Source organism: Schistosoma haematobium, chromosome 1 (assembly GCF_000699445.3).
Source record: "Schistosoma haematobium chromosome 1, whole genome shotgun sequence".
Classification (NCBI taxonomy): Eukaryota; Metazoa; Platyhelminthes; class Trematoda; order Strigeidida; family Schistosomatidae; genus Schistosoma; species Schistosoma haematobium.
Window position 1 is genome coordinate 17,469,098 of NC_067196.1, and position 27,142 is coordinate 17,496,239.

At 36.2% G+C, this 27,142-nt stretch overlaps 1 protein-coding gene across 2 annotated transcripts; it reads right to left on the reverse strand.

Moving 5' to 3' along the window:
• Positions 1-282: 282 nt before the first annotated feature.
• Positions 283-26,471, reverse strand: ACSL4_1 (Long-chain-fatty-acid--CoA ligase 4; the record flags this gene model as incomplete). 2 transcript variants are annotated; one of them, XM_012938202.3, is made up of 9 exons in its annotated part: positions 26,007-26,471; positions 24,472-24,750; positions 22,400-22,811; positions 14,934-15,106; positions 10,359-10,538; positions 6,192-6,388; positions 3,461-3,726; positions 2,400-2,740; positions 283-495 (listed from the first exon to the last, which is right to left on the reverse strand). In XM_012938202.3, exons 1-9 carry the CDS (start codon positions 26,370-26,372, stop codon positions 283-285), a joined length of 2,427 nt encoding a protein of 808 aa, XP_012793656.3. In that variant the 5' UTR covers positions 26,373-26,471. The 2 variants fall into 2 exon arrangements, with proteins under 2 accessions (XP_012793656.3, XP_051073281.1); XM_051211745.1 differs by lacking the exons at positions 283-495; positions 2,400-2,740; positions 3,461-3,726 and having other exon boundaries at positions 4,209-22,811; positions 24,472-26,471.
• Positions 26,472-27,142: the final 671 nt, after the last annotated feature.

Consider the following 27,142-nt stretch of genomic DNA (forward strand, 5'->3'; position numbering starts at 1 on the left):
AACTGACTGGTAAAACTAAACATAAATGAATCATTATATTATATATATATATATATATATATATATATATATATATATATATATATATATATATATATATATATTGTTGGTTTATATGATTTAATTGATAACTGTTTGAGTCTATTTCAAAGGTTTAATACAAATAAGCTGTTGATATTATACCCATTCACATATATATTAAATACTAATGATGAAGACGGAATGTACTGCATACATTTCAATATTTCATTTGGTGAAGGATATTTATTATTAATTTAATAATTACGCTCGTGTATCCTTCTGATAAAGTTCTTCAATTTCATGTTGAAAACGAGTTTGTAAGTTGAAACGTTTTAATTTTAATGCATCCGTTACAAGACCAGTGTCTGGTGTCCAAGCTATAGTATCTAAAGCAACTTTTTGTGGTATTTCAAATGTACTTAAACGTTTTTCTCTAGCAACTCGTTGTAAATCTTTTAATACAGCTTGTATAATCTAGAATAATGAAGAGAAAAAATACAGAGAAGCATTTTAATTTAAATTTAAATATAAAAGGATGAGTTGAACAAGTGATTTATAAGTAAATATATACCACTAAGACATTTGACAATTAACTAATACATATCAGAACTGGGTAAAGGTTGATAAAAATCACATGTTAGTGTGACATTATTCTAAAGTTATATGATTTTATAATTTTATCTGCAAAATTTATTTTCAATAAAATAATTTAGAATAATGAGACAATGGTAAACGAAATGTTCGATTGTTAAAACGAACGTGAAGAATGCTGGTCAATAGATGATAAATAGTGATACAAATTGTGATCGAGTGATGCCTGCTTACCAGACCAGACCAATGAATTAAGTCTCCGAATGATTTTAAGTCACAAACAAGCCCATTAGCTGAGGATAACAGACATCTCAAATCACAAAAATAGGAATGGTAAATTTATTAACGATAGGTACTACACTGGGCATATAGTATATTGAATTAATCACCATCTGAAAATAGAACACTTATAACAACATTGAGACAAAAGAATAAGACTACAAATGAATGTTGTGAAAAAATCTCCTGATAGAATTTAGTCATAGATAAAAGTGACTGAACTCATTCTCACTGAAATTGGAACGCTTCAAAGTTGTCGATCGTAATCACCACCCGCTTGACAAATAGTGTGTAGTGCTTATTTTAACTATGGTTGTATCACAAGTTTGTATGATTAAAATAGATGGTCAAATTTTAAAAAAAAACAAACGTTGAAACGACAGTTAAACAAAACTAAAATTTCGTTTGAAATGATCACACAGACAACTTTTAGTTACGATAGCTAGATTATAATATACATCAGATTACGTGTAGTCACTTTACTTTTACATCAGCTAATTAGACAATAATATCAATGAGGTATTTTATTATTAACCTAATCAAATATTAATTGGTGCCATACATCACAAAAACAGATAATTATTTCCTCATTTCTATTAGTTTTTTGAATCTTCCTGATGATGTTATAGACCGCATGAGATTGATCAGTCTCTTTTAGGGATATGTGCAACTTTTGAGGATCCCTTTGGTATTCCCAGTAAGTCACAAGTATCCTAAGCAGAAATAGATGGTGGTTAACCGTGGAATCCAGGTCAAGCGTTTCGTCACATTTAGAACTCATCAGGAGGATGTACGTACATCCGTGCTGATACTCGCACCGGGACCCGAACCGAGTGACTTTTACCTCAAACACCCACCGTGTCATTCATTTAGCTGCTGAGTTCAGATAGACACTGGCTTGTGACTCAATGGCAATATAAAGCCAAAAGAGATGGATCAACTGCATGCAGCCCATAACATCAAGCAACCAATACAAATGAATTTAAATTCACCCCGTTTTACAATGGTAATTGGGGAGATTTAGTAGTAGTCAGGCAAGGAAATGAAAGTTTATTTTATCCAGTAATACAATACACAAGACTATAAAATTAATAGAGAAATAGATTAGATCCGAAAGGTACTTGGTTATACAACTTTAGACAAACAGTTAGTAAACAATTTTATCATGACATTAATCCATCAATTACATAATGTTATATAAAAGTGAATCAATTGCAGGTGTGTCTTTACTTATACCTGACACACGCTTATTGGCCAATAAGATTAGCAGAGATGTGAGAGACCTTAAAAAGGACATTCATATCACGCCATATGGTGTGACTTTTATAACCAGCCTAAATGTAGTAATAGGGCGAAATGAACTGACCTTGAATTAAAAGATCATAAGGTAAACAGACAATGGCCTTAACACGAAGTAAATATAGAAACATTATATCATAAGATGACATATTATGGCCGAATTCAATTGCTTATTACAACCATATTTTTTCTAAATGAATAAGACTCACTTGAGGATGTTTACAGAGAACAGCCCGTTCTACATGTTCGATAGCAATGGGATCTTTCATTGATTCTATAGGAAGCTTTGAACGAGCTTCATGAAGTAAGTGAACTAAGTTCAAAGATTCTGCTAAGTCAGTAAGCGATTTTAATTTCGGCGACACGAAACAGATTGGATAATTTTGCATCGGGTCCACATAAACACAAATTTGTTCAACATAGACTGATTGACCAAGAGCCATTTCAACTTTGCTAAGGGAAACATATTCCCCAGCTTGTAGTTTAACAAGATCTTTTTTACGGTCAATAATTGATAGACTTCCATCTGTATGCATCAGACCAATATCCCCTGAAAAATAGATTAATAAGAATAAAATGTAACATACAAAAACATTTGTGTATAAAAACTAATTAACACTATAATTTACAGAATGTATTGAATATGAAGATATAAATGAGCGATGAAACCGAAGTTAATTCCATATCAGGATATCCTCATATAAGTTTTGAAATAATTCATAAAATTGTCCATGTGACATGTGGGCAAGGAAGATGATTGGTTGCTTGTTTAGTCAGACTAGTAGATAGTCTGACAGATACTGGATGAATTATATATTCTCTTACCCTTATTATTATTGTGATTGTTGTCGGTTTTTGATGTGGAAATATACTTACATTCTAGTCACGTGTTCTTGATCCGAGTTGTGTTGAAGTCCTATAGAATATACACTGAGAGGGTATGTAGTATAGATATTCGTCTAAGGCAAATTAGCGTCCCTTTCGCGTACACAGGGAAAACAGAACATAATATTGACTTTTGAAAATCACAACAATCTAAAACGGTAGGTTGACAGAGGAATTAAATCTGCTCGTAGAGCGTGCACTTGGAAGGAAGGCTCAAATCGCAGAAGTCCCATTTATTACATACATGCTAACATCATTACCATCAAGTGATTGATGATAACTGTCAAGAAATATCTTGCGTATTTGAAATAATCTCAAGTCAAAACATAGCAAAACAAACTTTACTTATCAACATGATAGGAACAGTTAACTAAGCGAAACGTACCAGTACAAAACCAACGTGTGCCGTCTTGATCGGTTATGAAATCTCTAGCTGTCAATTCAGGCTGTTTGTAATAGCCTCGAGAAACCGGTTTACCAGATAAAAGAATCTCCCCACGTGGAGACGGTGTATCATAGGGAGAATACCCACCTTCAGGCCATGCTCGTAGACGAATTTGTAGAGTAGAAGCAGGTGCTCCAGAATGATTACATCGCAGATCCCCACATTCCATCAAAGTGCCAGTAGAACATGACTCAGTAAGACCATAACTGTAAAAGAAATTTGCCAGTAAAGCAGTTGAAATTTTATATTTAGTTCGAGACATCGTTCATCAAGTTACTTTAATGCTTTTAACGATTAAGTAAAATAATTCTAAGAATAAACACGCTTTTATGTACTAATGATATGTAACACTAAATACCACTGTCCTACCCTTTAAGCTAACCCCACAAAACAAAATCTGAGCCCATGAAAGACACTGTAAACCATATCCTGATACATGTTAACAGGCCTCCTAATTAAACTTAATTGCCCAAGCAAACTAAATGTGTGTTATAGTCAACTTTTTACAAAAAACTACTGAAATGAAAAAAGTAAAGTTTAGTAACTATTGCAATCACATCTATGAAAAGTGCACGGAATTATATCAAATCTCTCTCTCTCTCTCTCTCTCTTATATATATATATATATATATATATATATATATATATATATATATATATTAAAAACTAACAATGTATGACTGAAATAATACGATATTAAATGAAACTATTGGTAAAAATATTTATGAACTAAAGTTCATCACTACTGTATAACTCTCGATAAACAATTCTAGGAGACAAAACATACAAAAACTGAAAATTCTCATTTGACAAATTAACTAGAGAGAGACTCCATTACATGAATAACAACGATATGAAAAATAGCTAAGTACTCGGCATAAAACATATGATTAGTGTTTATTACGAGGAAGTAATATATTTACAAATGCCGAGACGGTTCTAATGTACGAAGTCAAAAACAGAGAACTACTGCAACCATCATCAAAAAGTATCAATTATTTATAAACAACTATCTGTGTACCATAACTTCGTCTGGAGCCCCTCTGGGGCTACTGCCGGTCCCAAGCCGGATAAAGGAGAAAGGTTGGCGACCCCATCCCATAGAAAACTAAGTCACTATAAAAGACGCTAACCAGAAAAAATAATTCAAACCATTCAAACTCTGCCCTGGGAGTTAGAAGGTCTTCATTTAGAAGAACTATGACGCCTCATGGTAAAAGCCGAGTTCTTTCGGAAGCCACGAGGTCGATGCCCCTTCTAACAACCAGAGCAACCATTTACTTAAGTACATGGAATGCTCGTACAATGTGAGACCGGTAGAGTCTTCCAAACTGCTGCATATTGTCTGTGTACTATACTCAAGACCCGTAGGCCGGACACCATCAGCAAAAGCCTACTGTGGTAGAGATTAAACCAGCTTACAGCTGAAGAGGAAATTAAGGAACGACGTTGGAGATAGGTAGGACACAGTCTGAAGAATCCATTAAACCGCATCACAGACCAAAGAACATATGGGATAGAGAATTAGAGCAGATAGCAAAATTATGAACAGAAGTTGACAACAATTGGGAAGGAAAGCCTGAAACATTTATTTAGAGATCCCTGGTCGGCAGCTTATGCTTCACAAGGGGAAACAGGTGTAAGTAAAATATCGTCGTAGTTAATTAGAAACTATTGTTCATCTTTTATTAGATACAATTTTTTTAAAAAAATACATGGAACTAATATACTCAGAAACCTTTGATTATGAATTGACATCTGAGGAAAGTTCAACTGTTCCCAAGTAATGCATATTCGAATATACACATCATTCGATGAAATTGATAAATAGCGATTTCTACACACAGCAAAACCCTACCAGAACGCTGAGGTCTGTAGTTAAATATATTTGTTGAACTAAATTGAATGTGTTGTTTAATAAAATACAGTGCACATGACATCATGATTAAACCGACAGAAACTGAGAAGAATTAAATTAACCCTTCCACAATCATTGATAAATTGTTATTGTAGAAAAGAGATAAATAATTCTAATGTTTAGAGTACTTTGGATCGATAGTTGCTGTCTTAAATAAAACCTTGATTGAAAACCATGTTAATTAGTGACTAGTAGTTAGTTAAATTGTGGTGTATGCTACTGATATTGACAGAAAGTGGAATGCCTGGAGGCAGGAGGTAGAGAAAACAGAAGAGAACGAGAAGAGGGTGATTGGTACGGAAACAAAGGAACAACAAAATCTGAGACAATTGATGGATATTTTGTAAATGAAGTATCACTGCATGGCTCTCAGATCTGACCACGATAGTCTGTAGTGTTGTATTAAAATACATCTGGTTGTCCCCGCTTGTGTTCTCGCTCACTACAAAATAATGAAGAAAGAAACTTAGTAAGTGTAGGTTAAGCCATATGTTATCGTGCAAGTGTGAAGAAACTAATTTTATTATTCAAGAAAAACAAATGGAGTGAGGTCTGGATATATGCTAAATGTGAAGTGCTCAAACCAATGACCTTTGACTTCCCTGCTTAGTGAGAACCTGATGAAATAGTGATATTGACATGTGACATCATATTTAGTCTGTTTGCCATAAGATATGTTAGAAAAACCTTCACGGAGTACATTTTTAGTCGATAAATTTATCTCCCTGTATAGTCGCGGAATAGAATCCTTACCCTTGTATAATAGGTGCGATGCATATATTTGTGAATAATTGTGAATCTTCTGATAACGGTGCGCCACCACAAACAATATAACGAATTCGCCCACCCATGAGCGATCTAACCTTACGGAAAACCAATCGATCCACAAGGAAACTTGGAAAACCACCGTGAATTCGTCGACATTTGTAGGCATATGCAAATTTGAAGAGCTATATGAAAAAAGATAACATGAACAAGGTAATACTAACAAACATTTTTATGGTAAGAAAAAGAAAAGAAATGGCAAACAGTGTTACTTTATTTAAATATCAAAACTAGTTCAAATTATTTGTTATTCTAGGATTATCCATTTTTACTGTTAACGATATTATATCTGAAAAGATAATTTCAAACGAGACTGTGTTTGTCAATTCACTGGAGAGACTTAGCAATCTACTGAATCTGAGAAGTCTATAATACATAAAAATATATTACACAACACAGTCGGATAATATACCTACAAAATATACACACGAATATCATTGACGGGGTGGTAGCAGAGGAATCCAGAACATCAATTATACTTGTAAGACGTGTACTACGATTCATTATGCACTAGCTAGCATCAAAAGTCATTAAAACCATTTGATAAAACCTTTGCTAGTTTTCTATATTTTTTAAAGCTTTTAGGCTAGCTAAGCTGAGAATGAATTCGAATGAACAGAAATGATAATTTATATGAGCTATTTTCAATTCACTGTTATACACATTTTTAAGATTGTCAAAATGATTTAGCATGATTTTTAAAGTAATTTTTTATATCTTGCATGTTTAAAAAACTCAAAAATTTTCAGTCTAGCTTTTTTTTATTGACATCTTTTACAGTCAACCGTTAGCCATTCCAGTTTACATCATATCAAAGTAGGGCTAGCTTGGTATAGATATAGATTGAACTGAAAAATAAGTGTCATAAAATTACGATGTTTTACAAAGATTTACGTCAAGTTTTTTTATCCAGACAATTGCAAATACACACAGGTACAAAATTATATTACTGCTCATTTTTCAATTAGCATTTCATATTACAATATTCTCATTATTACTGAATGACCACCATAAAAATAATTCATAAAAGTTGATATGATTTGATATTTCTATCAATAAGATAACCATTTTTTTTTAAACAAAATGCTACAACAAAGACAATATGAGCTAATAGGTCAATGATTATCATCATAATCTTTGGTTATAAATATAAGATTGAACATATTAATTGCGATTATGTAACAATTAAAAAAAAAGAAAGAAAAATAATGAGTCAACTTGGTAACATGTTTAAAACGGGTATAATTTAATACAATTGATTAAGTCAATCAATAGTTATCAATGCATGCAGATTAATTGTAGATAAGACTGGAGGACACAAAATGATGTAGATGAACTTCAATACAAAATCAGCCACGATGACACACGTGTATAGTTAATGATAATAACAGTGTTTTATTTACTATAAAGTAAACATGACCTTATGCTAAATTACTACCTCTAATTTTTATTCGTTAAACAGTAAAGCTGTCAACATTTCACAACAACTGGGTTATATCAACGTTATTTACAGTTAATCAATTTATTAATGTGAACTATAAAATACAAGAATCTCAATATAAAGTTTCTATTTAGATTTTAATAAAATCAGATTTTGAGAAGTGATTCAATGTAGTAAAAATCACTGTTTATGATGACCTTTTCTATTAATAATATGTGCTTAGTTATTTATTCTAGTGAGACATAAACCAGTTAACTGTTTAGATTCTTGAGGTAAACGAAAACATTCCACAATTTGCCACACAATTGACAGTAAACATTATATTGACATAAGATATATAAGGTGGTTTCACAAATGAAAGTAATGTCTGTAGCGGAAATCTTAAAATGGATGATAACTCATCCACACATGACTCATTCATTAATCAGGTTTGATGTAAACCGATAATCCATGATCTGTATGACACTACCCATGCAGCCAAGCCAAAATGGATGCTGGCAGTAAGGTTTCAAACTGAGATCCAATGCTTAGAGGTCGACTGACTTAACTTATAAGCACATAATTTTCTGAATTTAACTGAGCGTTAACAATAATCCGAAAATCACCGCGATAGTTCAACATAAATTGTGTGTTACCGGTCGATTACAGCAACGCGTATTCATGGTTTTCGATAGAATACCTCTAAAAATTATAAATCAAATGCAGAGCATTGCGATATCCAGTTGCTAATAATAGTGGTCACATTGGACACTTGTTAGACAGAATTTAACGGCACCAAAAAGTAAATAGCTATGTGTCAGTGAGCGATTAGTCAGTCAGCTACAACGTAGGACCAGACACATATATGCATCGGTCCAAGTTGCCATACCTCATTAACACAACAAGATGGACACCGGATTCATAAAAGTAGTTAATTCAGAGGTGGTAATATATGAAAGAAAGATTGTGTATAACGATATAGTACAGTCATCAGCGTATTCTATGTCGATAAGTGGACCTCCTGGAAGGAGATCAATACCCGAGAATTCAGTCGACGAGAATGTTATTCCCATCAGTAGGTCTATGATGAAGTTAGACAAAAATGGAGAAAGTGGACAGCCTTGACGGACACCACTTGAGGTTAGGTTGCAAAAGCAGATGACAGTTCGCCATAAGCTCTGACTCGACTGGTAGTGTTCAAGTAAAGTCTTCACAAGGTTTATGTACTTCTGAGGTACGCCTTTCAATGACAGACACTGCCACAGAATCCCGCGGTCTACGGAGTCAAATGCTACTTTTAAGTCAAGAAAGACCGCCATTCTTGGACGCCGATAAGTATGTCTGTGTTCTAGAACCTGACGAATGGTGAATATGTGGTCGATGCAGCCACGACCAGGTCTGAAGCCAGCTTGATTCTCTCGTGTTTGCAGTTCACGAGTCTTAGTTAGGCATCTGATAATTATCGAGGCTAGTATTTTAGATACTATATTAGTTAAACTAATCCCTCTATGGTTGTCACAGGATGATTTTAACCCTCTCTTATATATTGGGACGATAAGTGATTGTGACGTGAGCGATTAATGTGCATATATTTGTACGAACCATGTTTATATATGATCTGATGATAATGGTACTGGTGCTTCGAATAGTGCTACGCAAATTAAATATTATATGCAATTTTACGTTACGTTATTCAAACTGTGGTGCATGCTACTTATGTCGACAGACATAAACAGTATGTAGCACTAATCAGAAGTGGAAAACCAGGCAGCAGGAGACTGAGAAGATCAAGTTGAAGAATACAGAAAGGGAAATAGAAAGTAATTGTGACTTAGAAGAATCATATATAATCTGAAGGACAAATGATGGAATTTTGCAAATGAAGTACTCGATGTATGATTCTTATATTTTATCAAGAGATTTGATATTCAAATACAACTGGTTATCCCCACCTGTTTTCTCGTTCACAACAAAACGACATCTTTGGACGAAAAGCTTATTATTTAGACATTTAAATGATGAACAAATTCTAGACCATGGTACTTTTTGAATTCCGTGGAAAAAGATTCGCCATATGATACGTCATCACAGTGCATCATACTCTGTTTTAGACATTGTGGAAGAAAGGACATTACCCAGTAAGAAATCAACTACACTCAACAACGCTATTTCATAAAGTTTAAAAATATTGAGAACTAGATCACGAAGGTTAACAACTAAAGTGAACAAATGCACATTATGCTACAAAACTACCAGTCGCCGTTCAAAAAGTTTGAGATTAGTGTTTTTAATTTCAGTATTGACAGATGTAAATTAAATTCTTGCATAAAGAATGAGCTTACTGATAAATAAAAATACCTCTTGTCAAGCCCTAACAAAAAGATACTCAGTACTTTTCCAGAATACCAATAACCGGATAACTGTGAGGTTGATCGTGGTATACACTTCCAACCCGTAATATGTAAGGAATTTCATAAAGATCAATCAATACAATAAGTTAACTACTGTTTACCACAGAGATGAATATCACTACTTTTTATCTATAATAAATGAAACAATAAACGAAAGCTTATTACATTACTTATTAACGATGGTGACGCTAGAAAGACTTAATAATGAAATCAGAATCTTTAACGTAGAGTATATCAATTAGAAACATTTTGATGCAAACTTACAGCTTGAAGAAATTCACCGCCAGCGTTTACTTTTTCCCAAACAGCCTTAGAAATACGTTCTAATACAGTAGGCACACTGGCAAAAAGAGTTGGTCGAAGAAGACTGACATCACCCAAGCAGTGATCTCGTTTAATACGGGATGAAGTGTCTGTTAATGTCTGTGGATTCGAGTAACCAATCTGTGAAAAATTTATGACAATATAATAAAGCTTAGCAATCATATATAGATGTGCATCAAGTTCACTTTGACTGTACATAACGACAAAATCATGATGTCTTCCAACTAAAGAACGAGTTTACTGCACAAAGGATGGATGTGAAGCATGGTCATCGAGAGTAGAAGATATCTGTAAGTTACTGGTATTTGATTAAATATGTCTACAAAGCATCGCTTATATATTTTGGGATCACGGAGTAAGCAATGCCAGGATTATGAGTAGGATACTGGGTAAGAACAAGAAATCGATTGACGAGTTAGTAAATCTTCATCAAATGAGGTGGTTGGGACATGCGTTACGTATGTCCAACCACCCCCTAGCTCGATGGGTGGTGTTTTCTGGTGAAGTAGGCTGGAAGAAAAATAGGGGAGGCCAAACTAAAAACATGGTATCAGTCTATGGAACCACTGACAATTTTCTTAGCCATGTAAAAAGGCATAGGTAGCTCCTGAATTCCTCAAATTTTTTTGGTCTTAATTCCACTAATTTATGTTTTCTCCTTGAATCGTATCTAATCTCTTCTATTACCACTGATAGTTACTACCTCTACTATTCTAGGGTTTGACCTGAGAACTTCGTTGCTTTGTGCTAATGGAGTATGGCACCTTGAACCGATGTACATATGTACCAGGTTCCATGTTGTGACTGACTGATTGACATCTGTATTATAAGACATAAAGTATAAACTTTTATCTGAAGTTTATGCTTTAGCAAAGCCGTTAATATACAAAGATTTAAACCAAATTTGAGCTTAGAAGAACAACGTTGTCGATTGTTCTTTGCCTTGATGACCATAGTTTTAAGAATTGGCTACGTGACACTGATTTTCTCACACCCTTAATTCTTTTCCTTTTCTTTTCGTTTCCTAAGCTAAACTTGACTCAGTTAACTCCGTGGCATTTAGTATCATATAACCTCTGAAATTGATCTTCTATTACTAGAATCCTGTTTTCATGCTTTTCTCAGTTTACTCTGCTAAGATATCCGTATATTCATCTTATACTTACTTACGCCTATTACCCCTTGTGGAGCATAGGCCAGGATTCTCCAACCAACTATTTCCTGAACTCTTTTTTCCAGTCAACAACTGTATACAAACCATTTAATCCTTTTATAATAATTGTCTTTTGAATACTATTCTACATCCATATCAATATTAACATTAACCAAGACTTATTTTGATTTTAATAATTAAAACTAGTTTCTAAATTGTAAGCAACTGGAAAGAATTTATGAAATAAAAGAAATTCATATCACTCCGCATGTAGAACTTCTACGGTTATTGTCGATTTTAATCCTGGATAAAGGAGGGGGGTTGGGTATGGGCTCAACAACCACTTCCCGTACAAAACAACCTTGTTAAGAAACGCTAACCAGAAAAAAACCTTTATACCATTTAAACTTTGCCCTGGGAGTTGGAGGATCTTCATCTAGGAGAATCATGACGATTCCTAGTGAAAGCCGATATTATTCAGAATTCACGAGGACGATATACCCCTTCTAACAACCAGAGTGACAATTAATGAGGGTACATGGAATGTCCAGGCAATGTATGAGACCAGAGGGACTAATCAAATAGCCACGAAATGAGATACAAATTGGCAGTGCTCGGAATCAGTGGAACGCACTGAATTCAAGCTGGACAGAAACGGTTAGATTCGGGAGATACTGTTGTACTTTGGCCACGAAGAAGAAAATGCTCCACATATTCAGGGAGTTACCCTGATGTTGTCCAAAGAAGCACGACATACACTTATAGAATGCGAATCTCATGGATCAAGAATCATCAAAGAGTACAAAGAACAAGGGGATCACAATGGATGTTATCCAGTGATATGCACCTACCAGTGATAGCAACGACGACGATAAAGATTAGTTTTACGAGATCGAAATCGATCATAGAGAAGTGTCCAGGAAAGAATCTGACCATCCTGATCGGAGACCTAAATGCCGAAGTCGGAATGGACAACACCGAGTATGAAGATAGCATGGTACGACATGAACTGGGAGAAAGAAACGAGGATAGTGACAAATTTGCAAATCTATGTGCATTCAACAAAATAGTTATAGGTGGTACAATATTCCCCCACAAACGCATACACTAGTTACATGGGTTTCACCGAATCACACTACGCAGAACCAGATATATCATATTTGCATCACTAAAAAATTTAGAAGGTCAATGGAAGACGTGAGAACAGGGAGAGGAGCTGACATAGCTTCAGATCACAACCTGATGGTTTCCAAGATGAAACTGAAGCTAAAGAAGCTATGAACAACTGGAGAAACAGCATTATAAGGGTTTAGTGCAGCCTTTCTTCGAGATACTGATAAAATCAACGAATTCAAGATAGCTTTCAAGCCTTACAAGATCTACTCAGAGAAGAGGAAACTACTATGGAGGACAATTGGGAAGGGATCAAAGAAGCATTAACTTCAGCATGTCGGGAAGTGCTGGACCGCAGGAGGCATGGATCTCTATCGAAAACAGGATTCAAAAAAAGATAGCAGTTAACAACAGTCGGACAAGAACAGAGAAAGTTAAGGCACAGGCCGAATATACAGAAGCGAACAAGCAAGTGAAGAAGAGCATTAGAGCTAACAAGCAGAAATACGTAGAAGACTTAACAGCGGCAGCGGAAGAAGCTGCAAGAGAAGGAAATATGGAACAACTATATAAAACAACGAAGAAACTAGCAAGAAAATACAGTGAACCAAAGCGATAAGTCAAGGATAGATAAAGCAAGCCAATCACTGAAATTCACGAACAGCGGAACAGTTAAGTAGAGCACTTTGAAGAACTCTTGGATAGACCAGCTCCACTGAACCTACCAGACAAAGAAACAGCACACACAGTCCTTTCTATAGCTGTCACTTTACGAATGATGGAAGAAATCACCACGGGCATCATACAAATCAAGAGTGAGAAAGCAACATACCACCTGTAGCACCGAAGTCAGGCATAGGAGTAACTGCAAACATGCTCCACACTATATTAATGAAGATTTGGGGAAAGAACAAGTGCCAACATACTGGAAAGAAGGGTACCTTATCTGGATATCAAAAAAAGATTTCAGTAAGTGTGAGAACTAAAGAGGCGTCACACTGTCGGTACCACGAAAAGTTTCCAACAGTGTTGCCGAACCGAATGAAAGATTCACTGAATGACCAGCTTCGAGATCAACAGGCTGGATTCCGTAAGGATCGGTCGTGTACAGACCGAATCGCGATAATATGGATCATTGTTGGACAGTCAATTCAATCGTCAACATCATACGGAATTCATATGATGGACTACACTGCAAAGTGGTGCATGGAGGACAGCTGATAGATGCATTTCAAGGGAGAATCGGAGTCAGACAAGGCTGTTTACACTTGCTCTTTCTCTTTCTTTTGATGGTTGACTGAATTATGAAGTCCACATCTCAGGGGATGCACCGGACACAATGGACAGCTTGGACGCACAACTAGACGATTTGAACTTTTCAGATGACCTGGTCCTTCTATCCCATACACACCAACAAATGCATGTGAAAACCAATGTAGCAACAGATGCCGCATCAGCATCAGTAGGCCTCAACATATACAAAGGAAAAAGCAAGATCCTCAAATACAACACGGAGAATACCAACCCAATCACATTTGATGGAGGAGCACTGTGAGAGGTGGAAACCTTCACAAACCTGGACAGCACCATTGATGAATATGGAGGATTCGATGCAGATGTGACGGCAAGGATTGCTAAAGCAAGGGCGGTATTCCTACCGTTGAAGGACATATAGAACTCAAAACAACTGTCAACCAACAAAGTCAGAATCTTAAATACGAACGTCAAGACAGTTCTACTGAGCAGAGCTGAAACTTAGAGAACTACTACAACCATAATCAAAAAGGTACAGGTACTTATAAACAATTGTCCACACAAGATACTCAACGTCCGTTGATCGGATACCATTAGCAACAGCCTACTGTGGGAGAGAAAAGAATCGGCTTCTATTTGAAGAGGAAATTAGGAAAAGGCGTTGTATACGAATAGGACATACATTACGGAAACCACCAAAATACATCACGAGGTAAGCACTAACTTGGAATCCTAAAAAGAAACGGAAAAAGGAAGGTAGAAGAACACACTACACCGGGAATTAGAAACAGACATGTAAAGGATGAATAGCAACTGAAAAGGATTGCCCATGACAGAGTTCGATGGAGAACGCTGATAGGTGGCCTTTGCTCCTCCACGAGAGGCAACAGGCGTAAGCAAGTACAATTGTTTCTCTTTACTGTAATTTAAACTGACTATTTTAAACAAGAATATTGTAACAAAAAAAGTATGAAGAAAGTTGTCATGAAACTTACTCGTACACCCATAATGACACAGGATAATTCACAGGTAAGCTCTAAAACATGAGCTAGTGGTAGATATCCGACATATATGTCGTAATTACTACGAAGTTTCGGTAAACGTTGTAAATGACCAGCTATGGCACTTACTAAATTTTCATGGGTCATTTCAACGCCTTTAGGTTGACCTATACAACATAAAAAATGAACACAACTTGAAATTTGAATTAAATATATTTTCATTATCAAGCTGATACGTTAGAACAAAATACACATTTAGTCCAAGGAACATGTGTTTAACCGGGTCAAAACTTACAAAAGCAACAATAACAAACTATCAAATAAGTTGAGATTAAGGTGGTTGAAAGTTGTTCGTTTATTCCAAATAAAGGAAATCAATGTACGGTAGGTGATTTTGGTACATCAATGTACCAAGCTTTTTTGTGTTCCAACTCAATAAGAATAGGTGAAGAAAAAGAAAATACTAGCCACTTATGACCAAACTAATTAGTAACAGGATTAACGTAACTTTATAATCAAATACTGTTCTATGTGTTCAGTTCAAACTTTCACATGAGTTGCTAGTGGCAAAACTGGGTTACCTGAAGTGGAGTTAGAAAATGTATAGTAAATAAACTACCAGAAATTAGATTTAGTCATTTTTATATAGCTATCGCCAAAAATGCACTAAACCATTTTGTGACCATAAAATTAATGAAAACGACACAACACTGAAAAGTTTGTAATATGCTTTAGGAATTAACGAAAATATAAATTCCATAAATAACTTTAAAAATATTTTGACTAATTAATCAGAATAAAAATTGCAATGAAAGTTAAGAGTAACTCAGTTGAAATATAAAATTGTTATTTTTGGTTGTTTTAATGTCAACAACATTTCCCGAACTGAAAAATTATAAGAGAATTTCCAATCTTTGTTAGATATTATTGTCGAAGCTAACTAATATAGAACAATATATATAAACGAATAATATTGCTTTCGATTAGATCCTCATCAGGCTTTACTCTAGTATACTAATATAACAGTGAATCATGTATACAATCGTGACTAATCTGTATATGTATTATTTCAACAATAAATTTTAGGTGAACAATAATGTTGTTATGACGACCACACCCAATGCACAAAATACATGTTCACATCTAGTATATATGCTGTTCGTTTATAAACTAATGCGTAGAGTAAACAATTTTTAGTTTGTATGAAGTAAAATTTAACTCCGCCTGTAGCTCTTCTAGAGTTACTGCCGGTCCCAAGCCCGCGTGAAGAACTGTGACGCCTCATGGTGAAAGCCGAGTTCCTTCGGAAGCCACGAGGCCGATGCCCCTTCTAACAACCATAGCAACAACCTTTATAGGTACATGGAACGTCCGAACAATGTGGGAGACCGGGAAGACCAGTCAAATAGAAACGGAAATCAGGAGATACAACTTGGCAGTACTGGGAATCAGCGAAACCCATTGGACCCTAGCTGGACAACAAAGGCTCAATACGGGAGAGATACTGCTATACTCCGGTCACGAAGAGGAAACTACTCCACACACTCAGGGAGTTGCTCTAATGCTGTCCAAAGTAGCACGAAATGCACTTGTGGGATAGGAGTCTCACGGATCCAGAACCATCAAAGCACCAATCAAAACAAAGGAGGAAATGACAATGAATGTTATCCAGTGTTATGCACCAACCAGTGATAGCAACGACGATATTAAAGATCAATTCTACGAGCGGCTGCAGTCAATCATAGAGAAATGCCCAAGAAACGACCTCACCATTCTGATGGGAGATCTAAACGCCAAAATCGGAATAGACAACACCGGATATGAAGATATCATGGGACGAAATGGACTGACTGGGAGAGAGAAACGAAGATGGGGAAAGATTTGCAAATCTGTGTGCATTCTACAAATTGGTCATAGGAGGCACAATATTTCCACACAAACGTATACACAAAGCTACATGGACCTCACCGGACCACACCACAGAGAACCAGATAGATCATATTTGCATCACTAAAAAGTTCCGAAGGACAATGGAAGATGTGATAACTAGGAGAGGAGTTGACATAGCTTCAGATCACCACCTAGTTGTGGCCAATTTAAATCTGAAGTTAAAGAAGAACTGGACAAACAGAACTACAAAGGTTCAATACAGACTTCCTTCGAGATACTGACAAACTCAATGAATTCAAGATAGCTCTCAACAACAGGTTCCAAGCCTTACACGATCTACTGAAGGAAGAAGAAACTACTATGGAGGACAACTGGAAAGGTATCAAAGAAGCATTAACTCCAACGTGTCAAGAGGTTCTGGGCCTCAAGAAGCATCATCATAAGGAATAGATCTCTATAGAACTACTAGACAGGATCAAAGAAAGGAAGAACAAGAAGACAGCAATTAACAACACGATTGATCTGATAAACTCCATGATGAATAGTAAATCTTGTCAGTTGCACCGTTTGTTCAGTTCTATATTTATATGTAAAAAAATCCGATGTCTTTTATTGATCCTATGTCAAACAACTGATACTAAATGAATTACTGCCAAATATTGACTGCTATAGATCAATGAAAGACAATCTTCATTTTTTCTTCCAGATTCAACTAATCTGAAGGTAGAGGGTAACCGCCAAAAGATTTTTTAGATCCAACAGATAACCGGTACACAACTTTTGCATACAAATATTTTAAGTAAATTGGCGTATTAAAAAAAACAGACTATAGATAGAGCCGTTAAGGGTGAAAAAAAGCATGGATATATCCCAGACAGTCAGTCATATGTAACGTACAATCTAGGCTCAAGTTCCCACACCGTATTAACACAGCGATATGAAACTATCAAGGCAAATAGCAGAGTAGTAACAATAACAGTAGTAGTATTAGTAGTAAAAGTCAAGTATAGAAAAATAAAGACTTGGACACAGGATCTAGTGGTAGAAAATGAGTGAATATGTCTGGGTCCCTGAGCCGTATCAACCGACGTTTCCAAACACTAGTTGAGAGAATGGTGCGAACTTGCTAGGGTTAGAGCAGTCTGAACCTACCTACATGGCTGGTCCCCAGTCAATGATTTTAAGGACTGATGTTACGCATTGGTTTGGTCACTCATACATTTTACTCAACCTACTCCTATGCCGCCCAACATCACCTATCGGCGTAATGGTGGTTGGGGATGCGTAATATCTTATGCCAGTATTTGACCACAGATGCCTCAGAAATATTGCTGGCGTCTGCTGGGATCACCGGATAAGTAATAGTGAGGTTAGACGCAGGGTATTAGGGAAGGATGGTAAATCAGTCGATGAGGTTGTGAATTTTCATCGACTGAGATGGTTAGGCCACGTGTTACGTATGCCCGAACACCGATTACCACGACGTGCAATGCTAACCGGTATTGGAGATGGTTGGAAGAGAATTAGGGGCGGCCAAACCAAAACGTGGCATCAGTGCTTGAAGTCACTAACTTGTAGTCTGAGCCGTGTTGGTAGATGCAGACTACTTGGTTGGAGTCCGCGTGACTGTCGTAACCAATGGTTGGAGACTCTTGGTGACATGGCTCAGAATCGATCACAATGGCGTCGGTGTATACACTCTCTGTCTTCCCTTGAACTAAGAGATTAAAATCGCTTCATATCTTTCTTTCTTCGTAGTAAATCTTTCTTCCTGTACTATATCCTTATATGCAATCTTTCTTTTATATATTACCACCTCTGAATTAACTACTTTTATGAATCCGGTGTCCATCTTGTTGTTTTAATGAGGTATGGCAACTTGGACCGATGCATAAATGTGCCTGGTCCTACGTTGTAGCTGACTGACTATGCCAGTTGACGAAAATGGACTGCATAATCAGCTGATTTTCCATCTTAACATAACATCGTAAGCTTAATTTGAACATTCTACACTCGGTGATCCCAACATACACGAGCAATAATTCGCAGGTTACTAGCATTTGATCATAGGTGTCTTCGAAGGATTGCTCGTATATCCTGGGACCATCGAGTAAGTAATGCAGTTGTTAGAAAACAGGCACTAGGTAAGGATGGCAAATCAATTGATGACGTAATCGAACTCCATCAGTCGAGATGGCTGGGACACGTGTTACGTACGCCCAACCACCGACTACCTCGATGTTTTGTGGTGTAGGAGTAGGTCGGAAGAGAGCTAGGGGCGGCCAGACCAAAACATGGCACAAATCCACGAAGTCATTGACAAGTGGACTGAGCCATGTTGGTAGGTGTAGACCACCTGTTTGGGTACCGCGAGGTGATAGCAACCGATGGTTAGAGACCTTGAATGACATGGCTCAAAATCGTTTGCAATGGTGCAGGTGCATCCACTCTTTGTGTTCTCCCAAATTCTAATCTGACTTCTCCTTGTCTCCTTTTTTTCTATTTCCGAATTTATTTCACTGGATTATACTCCTTGAATAACATCTTCAAACCCTAGTTTTTCTGATCACTGCTTATACTTTTACTACCTCTACCACTATGCGATTTGAATCGACAACTGCATCTCTGTGCTAATATGGTATGGCAACCAGAACTGATGTACGAACGTACAAAGTTCTACAATGTGACTGACTGACTGACTGAATAATTCGAGGGGATTTATGATCGAAAACCAGTAACATACATATCTCCATATCTAGAAGTCACATTTCACAGAAATAAAGTATAACAGAACGGACTTTTGTGCAGTATAGATGCCCTTTGGTTGGTAGACGGACCACTTGTCTAAGCCGCAAGTGACGCAAAAGATAATCAACATTTCATTATTCAGAAACCTACCAAGGCTAATAAGACTTGCAAATGGTCGACACGCCTAATTACATCACTTTTTATTATTAGTCTAAGCGTTGACGCATACCAGTCCTGAAGCAATATTTTGCATTTAGATGGGGAGAATCATATCTTAAACGAGTAAGTGTTGCCGCTCAAGGCGATTAGAAGACTAAATTCCACTGGTATTTTCATCATCTGCGTATTTTAACTTCGAAAGTGGATCGCCTGACGCATCAACTTGTGAAAGATTAGAAGAAAACTTTATCTCCAAAGGAATATATACGAATAAATTAAACGAAAATAAGGAAAGCGGACAACCCTAACAAACATCACTTGATGATATCGATTATAGTTGAATTCATGAGTCGATTGAAGCTAGATCATCATGGAAAACTTAGAATCACTGAACGGCCATTTCATCCTAATATGGAACTCCTCAGCAGTGTAGTAAATCCACGATCCCGCTCGTGGAATTTGAACCCAGGGCCTTCGGTCTCGTGTGCGAACGCCCAATCCCTAGACCACTGTTCCGGCAACCAATGGTGTTAATGTCTAACATCAACCGATCTACGAAATTGAGCCACCGTCCACTATTATCTTCAGTGAGTTACTGCCTCACAATAGACACAGTTGAACTCCACTGGTCACGGCTTCTCACTAGAACTCCAAGAAATACCTCTTGAAGTTTCTAGGTTTTCCGTAGTGGTCTAGACTCATGAATTCAAATATTAAATTACCACAATCTCCACAAAACCCCCTTTCTGATGAAATCGATTATGATAAGTTCACTACAAACTCTAAGTCGATCAAAAACAACTACAGTGCAGCCACAAACAAATGAATATACTTGCACAGCGAAATAAAATACATTCACATGAGTCACATATTGAGATGAACACACACAATCTAAAAAAACATGCCCACGAAAAATGAAGTATCTTTTAGTATGGCTTTCATTAGACTCAGATAATAACTTATTGAACAAGCATGACCACTTGATTCATGAATAAATTTACTTAACGTCCTAACATCTGATCCTAAAAGACATAAATCGGAGGTTTAATTTTACTATAGTAATCCAGTATGTAGCACAACTATACTCAAGATTTTGCATTCTCCTCATTGTGGGAAATAAGAGAAAGTTTACTACTTACACTAAATCAATCATATATACATACTTAACAATACGAATATTGGTAACATTTTTCATTGTTGTATGAACGTTTGATCGCTTATTCGCTTAAACAAAATGAAATCAATAAATTCATTGCTGATAAAACTGTGAAACTAATTTTTATACTTCACTTTTACCAGTGTTTATACAAACTTGAATTGATGAACAGTAATAATCTTACTATAATAGGTTTTGTTCATTCAAAACGAGGAAATGATGCAGAAATAGGGAGTAATATCCGAAAAATAAGGAGTGGTAAATTAATTGGAATGTTTGCTATTTTTGTCAGTTATCTGACAAGTAACAAATTATATCACAGTGTAGATTACAAAAATAGGTAGGATAGAATCATAAAAAGAACCGAGGGGTGTTCAATTTTTCAACTGGTCTAGTGGGTACAAAGAGCCTATATAGAACTAAAATATGTTGGGCTGTCACAACCTCGTGGGTGCGGTTCTGGAGATTAAGCGACTAATTAGCTTGAAACATTATTCAATTTCGGTCAGAATACAGGGCAGTGACAAGCCTACTATAGTTCTTGTTATGTTTCAAAAAGGTAGCACGAAACTTTTTAGGTGGTTATATCACAAATAAATACATAAAATACAATTTTGGTCACACATTCACAGTTATTTCAGAAGTTTTATCACCAATTAACTAATAGTGCCATTGAGAGCAGAAATGTAAAAAAATAAATGTGTTGAAAAGTTAGTACCATGAAAGAAATAGTTTCGTTTTGTGTTGACAGATGAGTAGTATAGTAATTTACAAGAAACAGACGACGTAGAGACTACTTTAGGTAGTAACACATGAACGATACGGTGAATAAGGAAATTCAGAAAATTACGTAAACAGAGAAATAAGCATTATTGTGATGATAGGTTGCTTGATATATACTACCAGTCTAAGACACTTGGCTTGCTGCCAAGTAAAAGTCTTAGCTAAACTCGAAACTACACATTTTATGTAACAAAGGCTGGTCGGGGGTCTTCAAATATTGAAGAGCAATTGGGTATATATTAATCAAAACTTCCGATCCACATAGTTTAACGTTTAAATATGTGGGAATGTGTCTAATAAATGATTCGGGTGATAGAGATTTAATTGTTCAAAATACTGAAATATAGTCTTCTAAACAAAGTAATTACCTAAGCTTGTTGTATAAAATGTCATCATATACATGATAAATGCACAGAACATAATAAGATAATTGGTTCTTATATATGCAACTTTCAGGATTAATATCAGAGTAACATTTGTCACTAATACTTTTCAGGTACAGGGAATAAATCACTTTTCTACGTACAATTCAACTTTTAGAATACAGGTAAACAGCTTGTTGGTACATTTCCAAGGTCCATATATTTATATGCATAGTCAAAAAATAATAAACTGAAGAATTCGATAGGTACAAATAAGCTATAAAGAAAATTATAATAGTTCATTAAAATCGATGGATAAGTAAAAACACTGAAATCGCCAAGAAACAGTGTACAAATTATACCTGTTGATCCACTTGTGTACATAATCACAGCTAAATCCGAGGGACTGGCACGTTCTGATGCAGGAGGCATCCATAAACCCTCATAACCGTTCGATGAGTGATTATTATTCCCTGTAATTGGTGTGGAACCACCCATTTTCCGCTTTTCTCTATCTTTCATGATTACTGCAGCTCCCAAACGTTCGACTTCGACTATATTGTGTAGATGTAAATTTGACGGACATTTTGTCAGAGCTTCTGCAACACTAGCGGTAGCACTTTCAGAAGGAACAGCGAGGTTGTCAACTTCTGTATAAAGTTCTCGATTAAAAACTCCATTTGTGAAGTAGATAATACGTTGAATTGAAGGACATCGTTGAACAATTTTAATTACTTTTGATAAGAGCTCATCGCTTGTAAACACGACCACAGCCTGAGATTAAAATAAAGTCCACACATAAAGTTTCTTATTGAATATGCAAAAACATGTTTAAACAAACTGAAGTTACAAGCAAAAAATAGATGATGGTTGATTAGAATCACTAACAAGCAATAAAAACGATCGTCAAGTTATTAGGTAAGAACGCAATGATAATCATTGAACAGCTGAGCTGAAATATTATCGTTGTTAGACAATTCCAGCTAATGTAACGCATTACACGATGGTTCCAGCTACACTCTCTTAGCCTGCTCAGAGAGCTGATACAATTAGGTTACTTATTTATGAAGTACAGACAAGTTAAAGTACTTCACATTGACAATGTGAACGTTAGTGACACTGTTAGGTTGTAAAGCTGAAGTATAGTGGGTTCCAAACCAGCAACCCACTCGCTGAATCCCGTAAACAACGATTCTCCTATTTACCGTACTTCCATCATGTGTTGCCTCCAAACTTGACCATTCAACTATTGTCACGTAGAAAGAGGATACATCAACTTATATTGTGAGTGAAACTAAATTAGAACAGAAACTACTTGCAGTTCACGAAGCTATGAGTAAGTGAGAAAGTAACCAACAGGTCGGACTAAGACAGCACCAAAAGAGCTTAAATTGCTAACGAACATTCTCACGTAACCTTAGTATGTTTTATGTCACATAGTAACTGTGACGAAAGACCTTTTGTACCATGTTACTCCTTTGGATCATTTGGAACTCCATTTGTTACTTCTCGTCGTAATCAACAAATGTTTTGGACATATAGCTTGACGAAACACTTGGAACAATGATGCATCGGAAAATGTGCTACATTAAACTACATATATATAGTTCGAAGATCAAGATAAGTGTACTGAAGAAATAACTCCATAATGGAGCGTTAAATGTGTAAAATATATTAGAGACAAAAACAACATTTACAGGGATGAACGTACTGATTAAGAATTTTGTAGTTATATTACCAAGACATCCAACTCCCCTTCCCTTGATAATTACATGGACCGTAAAACAGTAGCTGAGTAGTCAACATTCAACTAATAAGAACACCTTAGATTTATTAGCTATTACAATCAAACTGTGTCGATTGCCGCCACTAGCTATTAACAATTATTTAACCGGTTTTTCCTAACCACAGCTTTGGTTGGTCATATTTACTGGTTACTTTCACCGTAACCCACCGGATATATTCTCCAGAACCTGACGTTAAAAACCAAAGTTAATAAATGAAAATGTAAGTGATTTTTTAACAGTTCTTGCTTATATTACAATTAACTAAGCTTGGTTATTACCAGCTTATATCTAGTCTAAAGCACCTTGAACTACTAACGTGTCATAGTTAACTAAGTGACACATTATCGAACTATCAAATAGCTAAAAGCTACATTCAAAAGATACACCTGACATTTTCTGAGCCAGGATTCAACACCAACCACTGAAGCTCAATCTAGATGATGGATTGAACAACTTGATTTACGTCATTTCAAAGAGAATACTCTATAGTTGGATCTGATAGTAAATTTAGACTAATCTTTAAAAATGTGGACAAAAATATTAAGTAAACTCAGAGATATGTAAACATTGTCAGACGAGCCAATAAACTAGGTAAAATGAATGCAATCAGTGAAAAATGTATTTGACAAGTGTAACAATTTACTGACTTCAGTTTCATTAAATCCATGTACCAATGCATCGTCACCGAGAGTAGCGTACAAAGTAGCAACAGGTCGGTTGAGACGAAAGCAGGCCTGAGCAGCAAACATCCACTCAGCTCTTGTTTCACTAAATAGGGCAATGGGCTGATTATGTTCCTTAACGGACCCCAACATTGAATACAAACCAGCTGCTAGATGAGATACTCGACGTTCAGCGTCCCAAAATGTCTCCCAAGAGTACTCACCCAAAGTGAGCTCAATCATTTGTCGTCCGTCAGGACTCAGCTAGTGTAGAACAAAATCACACGAAATTAGAATATATAATAAACACAATACATGAATCGTTTCTTATGGGGAAGTACCTACTTACCACTATACTCACCAAAAAAACGAAAACACACTAAGACTTAGAAGTGAGAATTACTTGACACAGAAGCGTTTAAGGAATCCATATTCCCTGAACACCATATGAATTGCTTGGTTTACATTAATATGGGAACGAGATGATAGTTTCGCAACAATATCACTTCATGACCTTTCCATTAGATGGAATATACAATTCTAGCAAGTACCAGGCATTTTATTTCATTTATACAACCATGGATGACTGGAAGTACACATAGAACATCCAGCTTTTAAACCAATGAAAGGAATAATCAGACAAACGTTCGTGGCACGTACTTGAGAAGGTTCATATCAAGATATTCGTCAACAGGTGTAAACTGTTATTTCACTGAATATGTGGGGACATTCCAAAAACAATTTAATTAGACAGAAAAATATAAAACTAGCTTGGAACGGTGAGAATAATGTGGATGTTGCTGTGCAATTTCACCAAACACATAAAGTTTAGTGAGGTGTGACTGGTGAGGACCTGTACATTGATGAGTGACTGATTCTGAGTGATCAAGTCGCTGGAAACTTTCACGGGTAACGTTAATAGCAGGCTGGTAATCTGATCTCCCACACAACTTCAACATGGCAAAATGAAGGTAAAACTTGAATAGGAAAGAATTGTAAGCCATAGTACAAATGATGGTAGTCTAAAAATGGATGGTAGGGTCCTAAAGGGAATGAAATAGTAGTATAAAACGTATCAAATAATGCTGTAACTCAAAATCGTCGGGGACACACAGTGAATGTGTCCATGCTTCAATAACTATTTTCGGCCTTTACAAATGTTACTTAGAATTAACAGATCATACTGTCTCCGGAACCAACTTCAGTGGATAATAATGTAACGAACCAGTTTATCGAGTGACAAGTTACGCAGTTATGTCTTCCGTTCTGATGACACTTGGTATTCTTGGTGTTGGTAGTCTGAAATTACTAGTATAATCCATCATCCAGCAATTCGAAGCTCATTCCAGTAGGAATGAAGGAGAAGTTTTTTTCAGTTACTTCTTCGACTGAATAACCGACCAAAGAATCATGTAAACAAAAATCGTCCACTACGTATATCAACACTCATATGGGCTTCATTACTTCATCTGGAGAAGTTACTTAAATAGTGTGGTCAAAACGTCCTGTATGAAACTCACTCGGTAGTCCGTGCGTAGGACAGCTCTTGTTCCAAACGCAGGCAAATCAGGCCACAGCTTAACTGTGCGGAGCCAAACATCAACCAAATCTTTACATCCAGGAAGTGAACTCGTCAGACCATCGAGGGCTTCAACTGCTCTCCATGGCGAACCGGGATCACCTTCACGTACAGGAAGTGCCAAAGTCCGACTTTCTTCTTCATTATATGTCCAGTCGCTGTCAACAGGAGAGTTGGGCAGCGGCATATATCTCAATGTTTTGCTGAATAAGTAGTACAGTGGCCACGTTAGATACTCATAAGCATAAACAACTATCTTTATAACTTCAATCCCAATTGGAACCAGAAGTTTTGAGAGACACCTCATAGTGAATCCACACAAGATCGATGTGAGCCTCCCAATAGAGTGTTGAATGCGCGGGCCAATCTTGAGTCCATTCAAGGTTGAACATTTGACCGGAAAATGATCTGATGAAATCCTCGGTATTTACGACAGTGGATCGACTGACCGGCGTTTTTCTCCTCTGCAAGTGATAATGTGAAGGTCCTGTGTTCTTTTGAAACTGTAGAACAATTTTTCACAGGAAACATTCCGTCTTTCACCAATTAATACGTAAAATAGAATTACACTTTGCGATTATTAAATCAGGGCTTCTGATGGCATTGGAGTTGATCAGCTTCAGAGAGAAGAAAACAATGGCTAATGATAGCACTCGAACTATTATTACAGATAACAATTTCACTATTTTGGTTACGATATATTTGGTCAGCTGCAACACGAATATAAGGTTATCTTGCGTTCTACGAACAGATAAAGAGAAATCATTGGGGTATCTTATTTGCTTCTTGCAAACGGATCTTTCATTAACCTCAGGTCTACGCATTGAATACTTCTGACTGTGTTGGTATCCTTATTAAGACATGTAGTAGCTGTCTGTATCCATCATTATAGAACAAGCGTAGTGTTTGTGCTAATTAAGAATTTCATTACACGTCATTTCGTATATGATTGGAATTAACATCACGATTCCCTCAAGTATGGCCAGCGCTCTCTCTTTAGTTCAAATAATGATCTATTTGTGACAACTGGTCTGCGAATTGGACGGTCCCGGGGAATCCTACTTTAGGTCACATATA